We start from the raw sequence: 12,030 nt of genomic DNA on the forward strand, positions 1-12,030 counted from the left end.
AAAACAATGTAAAGGAGAGTGGATTTCCCCATAAATACGAATATGTCGATATAAAGAATATTGAGAACAAAGCTCGTATTAATTAGTTATGATTTCCGCAAAGTCTTTTATAGTGTAACCTTCACAGACTATAAAACAAAAATAGAATGCAAACTATCTGTTGAAGACTAAAGGAAAGGTTTAGTACTCGTCGATCTGAAATCGGAGATATAAATAATGTCGAAAATGGAACTTGTATGCGAAGGTTATGATTTTTCGAAGGAAGCGAAATTTTACCTGTTCATGTGACACATATCCAACCCTATCACGCCATGTGTCACACCTAGAGTCGAAACCTTGCTTCCTACACAAAGGCATGATGTACGTAGGATAACGATTCCCCCTTTTTTTCAACGACTTATAAATAGTAGCCAAACACTCCATCATTTCATGCACATTTTCATTCAAAGTTATCTCCCTATAAAATCTTTTCTCTCTCTCTCTCTCTATAATTTTGAGTTTTTGAGCTTCGGAGTATTCGCAGCAAGGTGTTGCAGCGACAGACCGATAGGAATGAAGTATTCAGAGTCAAAGTTATGCTCGTGAGTTTCCAAACTTTGGCGAGAAACTCTTGTAAGTTATGTTGCACTTACTACGTTTTAAGTATAACTCATGCTTATATTCTTATTCGTCATTATGAACCTATAAATAAGAATTATCAGTAATTTAAATCATAATATCGATCGATTTACTTACGGGAATGATGTTTAGGCTAGATCTTAGTGAGGTCATAATGGTAGCAATCCTGTACATTATTAAGTCACCACAAAATAGTCACCAAATCAGATACATTTTATAATGTATAAGTTTCAAAACATCAAACTAACAACTAAAACATTTATGACATCTCACTTGCAAATCTAATGGCTATATAACTAGTATGATTATCGTGCTTGGTCCACGACAATGGCTTTGCAAAGGGATCGGTCGGATTCTCATCCGATGATACTCTACTCATTGTGAAGATCGATTTACTTACAATAGTGATGTCTAGGCTAGATCTTAGTGAGGTCATAATGGTAGCAATCATGTACATTATTAAGTCACCACAAAATAGTCACCAAATCAGATACATTTTATAATGTATAAGTTTCAAAACATCAAACTAACAACTAAAACATTTATGACATCTCACTTGCAAATCTAATGACTATATAACTAGTATGATTATTGTTCTTGGTCCGCGACAATGGCTTTGTAAAGGGATCGGTCGGATTCTCATCTGATGATACTGTACTCATTGTGATGTCTCCTTCCTCAACTCGCTTTCGAACATAATGGTACTTTCTAAGTATAGGACTCGACTTCCCATGATCCTTTGGCTCTTTAATCAAAGCGGTTGCACCCTCACTGTCACAAAAGATTTCAAGGGGTTCATTGATGTTGGGTACAACACAAGATCGCCTGTAAAATTCTTCAAACATGTAGCCTCTTTCGCAAACTCACTAGTTGTTATATACTCAGACGTACATGGACTCTACCTCTATGTTTTCCTTGGAACTTTTCCAAGTCAATGCTCCTCCATTAATCAAGAACACCTATCCTGATTGTGAGCAAGAGTTGTATGTATTCTTGGAAACTCACATCACTATAACATGTTACTGTTAACTTTTTTTTCCTCCATAGGTTAAGAAAATATATCTTGTTTTCCTTAGATACTTAAGAATGCTCTTTACTGCCTTCCAGTAACTTTTGCCAAGGTTGTTCTGATAATGACTCACCTTGCTCAAGGCATACGAGACATCAGATCAAGTAGTTGTCATGGCATACATGATCAATCTTGTGGTAGAAGCATATGGGACTCGACTCATTCTATCTAGTTCTTCACTAGTACTGGACATTAATCTTTACTCAATTTAGTTTAATGTTGCATGTGTAGAAACCCTTTCTTTCTTGGATTCATGCATCTTGAATTTCTTCAAGATCTTATCCAAGTATGTACTTTGGCTAAGTCCAATTAGACTCTTTGATCTATCTCTATAGATTCTTATACCAAGTATATATGTTGCATCTCCTAAGTCCTTCATAGCAAAATATTGCCCAATCCAAGTCTTCATACTTTTCATTATTGAGATATCATTTCGTATAGTAGTATGTCATCAAGATACTATACTAGGAAGAACACAACACTCCCACTAGCTTTGACATAAACATAGGACTCATCTTTACTTCTTGAAAATCCAAAATTTTGATCTTTTCATGAAAACAAAGATTCTAACAATGAGATGCTTGTTTGAATCTATAAATAGATTTCCAATATTATAGACCATTTTTAGATATTTATAATGTATAAAACCCTCGGGATGTGTTATATACACATCATATAAGAGTGCTATGTTAAGGAAAGTAATTTTTACATCAATTTTCCATACTTCATAATCATAAAAATGTAGCTATGGAAAGCAATATCCTAATAGGTTTAATCTTAGCCACCAATGAGAAATTTTCCTCATAATCAATCCTTGAGTATAACCTTTCACGACCAGTCTAGCTTTGAACGTCTGTACATTCTCATCCATATCGATCTTCTTCTTGAAGATCCTCTTACACCCAATGGTTTTAAGATCAAGTGTAGGATCAACCAAATTTTGAAATTGGTTATCATACATGGATTAAATCTCACTCTCCATGCCATCTTTCCATTTGGCAGCCTCTAGTCGTACCATCTCTTCCTTATATTTAGATGGATCATCAATACTAACTAGTATTTTATCACTAATAAGTGTGTGACCTTCTTCAGTAATATGAATACCATAATAATCAAGAATGAGACAAACATTATTAGATATATGAAGAAGTGGCGGCGATACGTTTATTTTGCTCAATAGGCGTTTCAACCTTTGATCAAGACCTAGTGTCAATTATGTTAATTGTTTAATCTCTTCATGATCAATTTGGCTACCACTAGCTTCATTGGTTATGATCTCCCTTTCAGTTAAGAACCCCCTTCGAACCACAAATACCTTATTCTCAGAAGCCTTGTAAAACAAGTATCCAAAATACTTTTAAGGATAATCAATAAAGTATACTTCTTTGATATGGGTTCTAGTTTATCATGGGCCTTGTGACAAACAAAAACTTCACAACCCTAGACTTTCACATGCTTTTGTGAGGGATGATTCCCACTCCACGTCTCAAAGGGGGTCTTTGCAACCTTCTTAGTTGGTTTATGGTTTAAGATATAGGAGGTTATCCTTAAGGCATAGCCCCATAAACTTATTGGAAGTGCAACTTAACTCATCATGGATTGAACCATATCTAACAATGTTTGATTTCTTTTCTTAACAATTTTGTTAAGTTATGGTGATCTGGAAGGAGATAATTTTTATATTATTCCATAACTCCCAAGATGATCGTAGAATTCAAAGACTTAGATATTCTCCACCCTTATCGAATTAGAGCATCTTGATCTTCCTAGCCGGTTGATTCTATACTTTGTTTTAAAACTCTTTGAACACTTAAAATGTTTCTGAATTATATTTAATCAAATAAATGTATCCATGTCTACTTAAATCATCATTAAATGTAACAAAGTATTGTTAATCGTGCCTTGTGGTGGATTTGAATAGTTCACACACATCTTTGCGGATAAGGTTCAACAAATACTTGCCTCTTTAACAGCTTCTTGTGAATGGAGATTTTTCCATCTTGCTAAGTAAGCAAGATTTACAAACATCATCTGACTTTAAGTCAAATGATTCTTAGATCCCATCCGATTGGAGCTTGGGTAATATACCTGAGATGCCAGACTCCTTTACTTTGTTCTTCTTCAAATCCTCAAGGTATATCAGGCAACTACATTTCCGATGCCCCTTATGCTGACAGTAGAAACAAATGGCCTCGTTTAGGTCACTAGTGTGAACTATCTCAGAATCAACTTTTCTCTTGAGACCTTGGTTCGATTGTACAATATAAGGCTTTACCTTTCATGTGGACTAAGAATTTTAATCCTTTTAGCGTCTCCATGACCAAAGCCCAAGACAGGAGTAGTGCAGTTTGTGTCATGAGTTTCAGCATGCTCGCTTCAACAGTTTTTAGCATGACATGTAGCTACATCAAGGTCTTATCCAAGTTGTTCATGTTATAACTTATAATGAATTGTTGGTATGAACCAGTAAGTGAGTTAAGTACCATATCAATGGATAACTGCTTAGGAAATTAGAAACCTAGATTCTCCAATATATTTATGTACGATTTCGTCTTTTAAATGTGTGTACATACTGATTATCCTTCTTGAAGTTTACATGCCATGAGGGAATTTACGATATCAAATCGTTTCTGCCTAGCCTGCTCGTGAAACATTTCCTTGAGCTAGTAAATTACTCCATACGCCCCAAATTTCTCACTTCCTGATTAGAGCTCATAGGACATGGTCGCTAACATAAGGCACGCAACATTATTCAACTCATCATAATGATTATCATAAGTAACCGCTTGTTCATTAGTAGCATCATCAGCAAGTTCAGGGAGGTCCTCATCAAGAACATACCCTTTGTTTTCATACCTTAGGGTGATCCTCAAGGTGCAGATCGAATCAAGATAATTGGTTCCCATGAGTTTTTCCCTTATCAGCATAGAGAGTAGCAAGATGTTTGAGTGAGCTAGTAGAGAAGGAATATAAGGAGGAGGAAGGTTCATAGTTTTATTTGAAATAGAAATCTATAAAAAAAACATTTAATTAGTTATTATTAATCCATAAAAACTTACGCTTTAACAAAATTAGTTAACAAGGTTAGGATCCATGTAATCTTTGGTAGTAAAAGCATATTATAAATCTAGTCAAATGTTTATACAAAAACCTACAAGGATCTTATGTTCATGCAATTAGACCACCTACAAAAAGGTTAAGATTATATACCTCTTTGTTGGCCAAAAATCTCCTTTCTTGTGATCTTGTTCTTGCTACTTTGATTGGATGATGAGGATCCAAACCAAAACCCCTCTAATGGAATCACATATAAGAATACCAACCAAGAAACAAGACAACCTTTTAGAGAGGGGAGGAAATCGCAAAACTACAAACCCTAAAAGTGTTTGTTGTCACCGACTTTAGGGAGTGGCAACGAGAGGGATGAATTTTTAAGGAAAGGGAATGAGCCAATAGGGTTTGATCCCTAACTCCCTATTTATAAGCCTGTAGTTGCATAATGCTAAAGAAACTGCCTTTTTGCTAAAATCGCCCTTGGACTGTTCCAATTAATTACAAATTTTAACTAATTAACATCTTTTCCCTATAATTAATTCCAAATTAGCTCCTTATTAATTTACCATAAGATAACAAATTACTAAACTAATTTCTCCTAATTTATTTTTTCATATAATTGCTCAATTGGGTCTTAAGTGTAACCCAAAAGGACCCTGTTATTATTAAAAATATTATCAATAGTTATGACCTTTGACACAATTTCCAACAAAAAAATGTGACCTTCTTTCTCTTTTTCTTTTCATTTTAGTTATGGAAGGTTTACACAGTGTCATAGAAGATGCGGTCGATGCAGAGTTTTTTTTTTGTGGTATCCAAGTTGGCAAAGCAGGCACCCTTATGTTGCATTTATTTTATGTTGATTATGCAATTTTCTTTGGAGATTGGTCGATTGATAATATTCTTAATTTTTTTCCATCCTTTATTGTTTTTATATGGTTTCAGGTCTTCAGATTAATCTTGTTGGGTCAGTTAGAAAAGAAAACTATAAACCAAGGGGGAGATTGTTGGGCCTAAAATTATAGTTTATACTTTGCTTTTCTAGACAACTGTATTTTTCTGTAGTGTAATATGTGTTTGAGGCCGTGTTCACAGCCAGTTGGTGTGTACGACCGTAAACTCGTTCATGGCCGTGAACCCGTGTACGGCCCATGTTTTATATATATATATATATATATATATATATATATATATATATATATATATATATATAGGTGTAAGGGGTGAGGAGTGGTAGAAAAGTGTACGGCCAAGAGAGAGAGGAAGGAGCTTAAGTGTGTGTGTGTGAATCTCATGTAAAGGAGCATCATTCCATTCATCAATACATTGAAGATTCATATTATTCTTCATCTACTTCTTCTCTATTTTGATCCGGCATCATCTAATTGATTCTGATTCCGCACCATCAATTGGATCTGATTGATACACAAGCAGATTGGGGACTTACAAATCTCCATAAATCGAACTTGTTTGGAGTTTGAGTCTCTCATTTGGAGGTCGATCAATTTGATGTCAGTACATGATGTAAGAATGAGAAGTTTCCTTTTACTGATGTGGGTCTTTCGGTTGGTGAGATTATGTGCATATTCTCTGGGTGGAAGTTTATCATTGACAACTTTTAAAAGAAACTTGATTTCTGGCAGCTTCAGTTACTATCTATTGGTGGTCGTTTTATTATCTTAAAGTCTATTTTGGGTTCCTTAGGTATATTTTATTTGTCCTTATTTTGCACGCATGGAGTCGTGAACGAATTTTTAGGGAATGTGAGACCGGGGTTCTTTTGGGGACTGAAAGTTATACTGGATCAAGTAGGATATGATCTTAGCAAGTAAACTAAAAGGTGGCTTAGATATTGGTTCTTTAGAGGTGTTAAACAAAGCTATGATTTTTAAGTGGAAGTGGAGGTTCTTAACCGATAATAGAGCTCTATGGGGTTAATGTGATGAAATCAATACATGGTAGAGATGGTGGTCTTGGTTGGAGTACCGACTCAGGTTTACAAAGAAGTGTTTGGCATAAAATAGTTGAAACAACAATGAATAAATCGGTTTCATGACGCGACAGTAATTCTGAGAAATTATTTCCAAGTGAGAGTTAGGGATAGGGCATTTACTCTGTTTTAGAAGGATCATTGGATTGGACAATACTTATTGATGATCAGTTTCCTAGAATCTTTATGTTGGAGACAAATAAACACTGCAACATTACCCCAGAGGTGGAATGGGAAAACTTGGTTTTGGAATTGACCCAGGCCTACCAAAGAGGGTACAAGTTTCTCTCACTTGCAACATTTACATTCAATTATTCTGGAGTACACCTTCTCGGATTTAAGAGATATGTGGAATTGAGACTCGGGTGGCATTGATGTTTTCACAGTTGCGAAAGCACGCAGAGTTATTGATGAAACTACTCTTCCCGTTGGATTCCACATTACAAAGTGGAATAAGTATATTCCTCGTAAAGTTGACATACTATATCGTCAATATCGGTTAAATAGACTTCCAACACGATTAAATTTGAACGCCAAATGGTTGAATGTCCCCCTAGTGGTTTGTTCCATTTGTGTTGGCTATGGAAGACAACAACCACATGTTTATTCATTGTAACATGGAATCCAACCTTTGAAGGTTTCCTGGTAGATGTTGTGACATTTTTAGTCGATCATTTATGGAGTTTGAAGACGTTGTCGCTTGGATTAACTCTCTTACTCTATCCTCGAATAAGAGGCGCAAAATGGAAGCTATAGTCATGACTGTGGTGGATTTTTTAGAACATCAAGAATGGTATTAGTTTTGGTGGCCAAAGTGTGAGACAGTATTTGTTAATCGATAGTTTGATTGATTATTCTTATAATTAGTTTTTTTTTCGTAATAAACAATTTAGTATTAGCCGTGTGACTTGGATGTTAAATCCCTTTTTTTTATTCCGTTGTAATTCTTTGTTAATGTTTCCTAAGTATCTTATAAAATATAGGTGTTCGTAAAAGTAAAAAAAAAAAAAAAGTAATTTTAAGAAACTCATTGATGTCTTCACGACTTGTTGCACGATATTCTTATTATAATAAAAAGTTGATTATAAAACGTCAACTTGAGACATAAACTTTTATCTTTTCCTATAAAAAACATGTTGAAAAAAAAATGATAAAGTAATATAGAGTTTATACAAAACAAGTTTTTCCATCGACTCATTTACTTGCTACTTTATTTCTTTATAAGATTCCTAGTTGTTGCTTTTGGTCCATTTCACATTAATTTTTTGTCTAATAAAGACTACTTAATGGACTATAAATCTAGAAATTTTGAAAGTAATTTTATCCAACTTTTTAAAATATGGGGAAAATGTAATGATTTAAAATACTAAAATGTATTTTTTTTCAACAGTTTATATACCGTGGTTGTTAAGATCTTACGATTTTAAGATCCTACAAGTCAAAAACAATCCCGATTTCACTGAGATCTATCTGAAGCAAAATCTATAGTAAGATCTTAGGATATTAAGATCTTAATATGATCTGATCCCACTTTTATAGTTTTATTATATAGTCAAGCCTAAAAAATTCTTCTAATCCACTTGAAATCGAACATTATAAGTTGCAAAATCCTAATAGGTCATCATCATTTCATCTCACATTATGCAAATTAAGCTCATGATATTCTGTTTGTGATCTTAAAGCCTTTAGTTGTAGATCAGAATGATTCTGATCGTTTTTGTAATTAAGATGTTTTTTTCCTAAATTTTACGGTTTGCAGCAACAAAAATTATGATTCATGTTTATAAAGTTAAAGTTGATTCTATCTTGATGTCGTAATCGACATCAAATTATAATGTATATTGTACATTCATGATCATAAAAGCAAATTTGAATATAAGTCCATTTTGGTCGGATCTTTTGATCTCGATCCGATCTTACAATTACGATCTTCCAAAACATAAAACGATATTGGGTAAGATTCCGATATTAAGAATCTTGCTATATACGTATGAAGTTAATGTTTAATTTTGAAACTGCAAAATTAAAAAATATATATAAACATAAAATAAAACCAAAACATATATTGAATTTTCATTATGAAGACTTCATTTATTTATTATTATTATTATTATTATTATTATTATTATTATTATTATTATTATTATATGTGCATTATTATTTAAATAAATTATATATTAAGTCAAATATTTATATGACTAAGACAATACATAGATGATCCAGTATTTTTTTTTTTAAAAAAAAAACATTAAAGGTAAGGAAAAGAACCAGCACCAAATATTATGAGTAGTCATGTCGTTGAGTTAAAAGAATCCATGTGTGCGGTTATAATATAATTGAAAGGCTTTACCAACGAAAATGATGTCCATGTTTGATTCAAGTGATATATATATATATATATATATATATATATATATATATATATATATATATATATATATATATATATATATATATATATATATATATATATATATATATATATATTATTGAGTTAGAGAATGAATGTAAATGAAAATTTTTCACCCCTTCGATAATTTCTTTTACCTGTTGAATTACTATTTTTATGATGTATGAAAAGATGATTTGTAATATAAATACACACCACATATAAAGAAAAAATCACACCATCTTATATATAATTTTTTAAGTATTCAAGATTTTCCAAAATCTCCATCTTTTATTTTATAATTTTTTAGTTTTGTTTTGTTAGTTTTAGCTTTAAGTATATGGAATTTATAACATGTTATCAACACAAAACTTTAATCAAATGGAAATCATATCTATCATATTCAACGTATCTATTACTTAATAAAAAATTGTATTTATTATAAAACAATCCTTCTATTAAAATTAATAATGTTTTAAGAAAAATTATTTATTTATTTATTCTAACTTTTATTTATGTATTTACATCATACAACTAATTTTTATTTATGTATACTAATAATTAAATTATACAACTAATTTTTATGTATACTAATGCTTGTTTACACACATACACAACGGTTATATATATATATATATATATATATATATATATATATATATATATGCAACGGTTATAAACGACAAAAACAACGACTATATTTTCTAATATAAGTAACATCACTACATATTTCTTTCTACTACAGAAAAAGTAAATTATTTCACTTTCTAAGGTTATCAAGACGAAGTGATTCATCTAGTTGTGATTCTCGCAACTATAATCACTATAGCACTTGGCTTCCTAATTTTCAATCTCACATTGGATGTATTTTATCCCGATTTATTTTATCATTTCTTAGTCTTGTATGGGATAATTCTTCTCCCGCTTCTATTTTGTGCAATACATACTGAAATATATGGATTTTAATTTTCATATTGTTATTTTGTTTAAAATTTATAGTTACAAGATGTCCAACATTGCAAAGCTCGAGTTTGCAGCACTTGAACTTAGTGGGAAAAATTATGGTTCATGGATGATAGATGTAAAAATGCATCTTGAGTCTATGGGAATCTCAAATGCTATATATGAATTTAATAATTTTTTGGCACAAGACAAGGAGAAAGCACAATTTTTCCTTCGTAAGCATATTGATGAAAATATTGAGATTTGAATATCTTGATATTACTAATCCAAGTATTCTATTAAATCTCTTGAAAGAAAGATTTGATCATCAAAAGGAAGTTATACTTCCAAATGCTAGAGATGAATGGAGAGCACTGAGGTTTCAAGACTTCAAGAATGTAAATGAATACAACTCAACTTTGTTTAGAATATGTTCATAACTCAAGTATTGTGGACAAGAACTTACTAATGAAAATATGTTGGAGAAAACTTACTCCACGTTTCATGCAACAAACACTACCTTGATGCAACAATGTCGGTTGCATAAGTTCACAAAATGTTCTGAACTGAATGTCGCAAGCCTTCCGTTCGTTTTTTTCCTTCTTTGGGCTCGGGGCGATAGTCGCCGTGGTAGTAATGTCCCGAAGCCCCGCAGGGAAGTACCTATCTGAAAGGAAGGTAACGGCTGGCACATAGGGACATCGGTTTAAGCTCCCTCAATGGGTAGCTTTATCATATGGAATAGGTCTCTGGCTTGCTCCTGTCTGCTCTTTGGTTCTCTATCGGAAATCTCCCAGCAACCAGAGAAGATAAAACTAGGCCTAACTGCTGTTGAAGGAATAAAGGTTGTTTTGGCTCTTGGAGTAAGGGGGGAAGGGCTGAGTGCCGGTGAAATGCTTTTTTAGACTTACCCCGTGGCCGCCTGCCTGGTGGGGGCGGCTCCTCCGTTGTGGGTAAACGGGAAACCCGACTCTACGAACCCGAGGTTGCAGAGCAAAACAATGAACTCTTGATGAAAAACAATGAATCTCGTCCAACGGAATCAGTAGTACTTCTTGAAGGAAATGCAACAAATACTGATGGTCATCGAAACAATACACGTGGATGTGGGCATGGGCGTGATCGAGGAAGAGGTTGTGGCTATTTTAATCGAAACCAAAGCCATAATCAAAACCATAATTCTAGTCGCGGACGAGGTAATAATGATGGTCGTGGCCAGAAAAGGAATAATTACCAATCTTCACAAAGAAACAATGTCTATACACAACACAAGGCCAATGTGGCAAGGCATGATGTTGGGACATCACATAAATCTAATGGTTCATGTTACAGATATGGTAGCACAGGCCATTGGTCAAGGACCTATTGTACACCTTCACATCTTTGTCAACTTTATAAAGAGTCCATTAAAGGAAAAGAAAAAGAAGCAAACCTCATTAATAATGTTGAATGCACTCCGCTAACTATTGTTGATTTCTGCAATGAAATGGAAGACATAAACTAAAAATCTCTATTATTGTTCTAATAAACTTGTTTTTCCATGCTTTATTTTTCATGTAATGTTTTTCCTACAACAAATGAACTTTCTTTAAAATAATTATTATGATTATGTTTATTGGCTTATTATTTATTTCATATGTGAAGTTTAATATGAGTCCATGTTACAATCGAGAAAATCTCATCACTAACCACCGTTAGGAAAAGAGTGAAGGAAAATAAATGTAATAGCTTATTATTGTAATGTTTGATTTATGACATAATAAAATCAAATACATCGTTACATTTATGATTAAATCAACTGCTAGGCTCAAAAATAAGCGTCCTAAAAGTTGTACCTTCTTTTTAAATGGTTAATGTATTTAGAAAATATTTGTTGACATGATCCCAAAGATATAAAATTTATAAAAATCCGACTCCAAATGGAAGAATTATGGAATTAGTAAAAAGTAAAAATCAACTTCGTAATTA

At 32.8% G+C, this 12,030-nt stretch overlaps 1 protein-coding gene across 1 annotated transcript; it reads left to right on the plus strand.

Annotated features, from left to right (window-relative positions):
- The first annotated feature begins 7,408 nt into the window (after window positions 1–7,408).
- Window positions 7,409–11,566, plus strand: LOC145064407 (uncharacterized). Its single transcript, XM_079011868.1, has 3 exons — window positions 7,409–7,524; window positions 10,120–10,298; window positions 10,968–11,566. Exons 1-3 carry the CDS (start codon window positions 7,409–7,411, stop codon window positions 11,564–11,566), a joined length of 894 nt encoding a protein of 297 aa, XP_078867994.1.
- The last annotated feature ends 464 nt before the right edge of the window (window positions 11,567–12,030 follow it).

The sequence above is a fragment of the Lactuca serriola genome, chromosome 7, assembly GCF_051521515.1.
Source record: "Lactuca serriola cultivar US96UC23 chromosome 7, Lser_US96UC23_V15, whole genome shotgun sequence".
NCBI lineage: Eukaryota > Viridiplantae > Streptophyta > Magnoliopsida > Asterales > Asteraceae > Lactuca > Lactuca serriola.

Bases quoted from the DNA above. Each gene is read 5' to 3' on its own strand.
- LOC145064407 (XM_079011868.1), top strand. From the start codon at position 7,409: ATGGAGTTTGAAGACGTTGTCGCTTGGATTAACTCTCTTACTCTATCC. The intron at 7,525-10,119 runs GTATTAGTTTTG...TAAAATTTATAG, and splicing joins TTTTTAGAACATCAAGAATG to TTACAAGATGTCCAACATTG. The intron at 10,299-10,967 runs GTAAGCATATTG...ATGCTTTTTTAG, and splicing joins GAAAGCACAATTTTTCCTTC to ACTTACCCCGTGGCCGCCTG.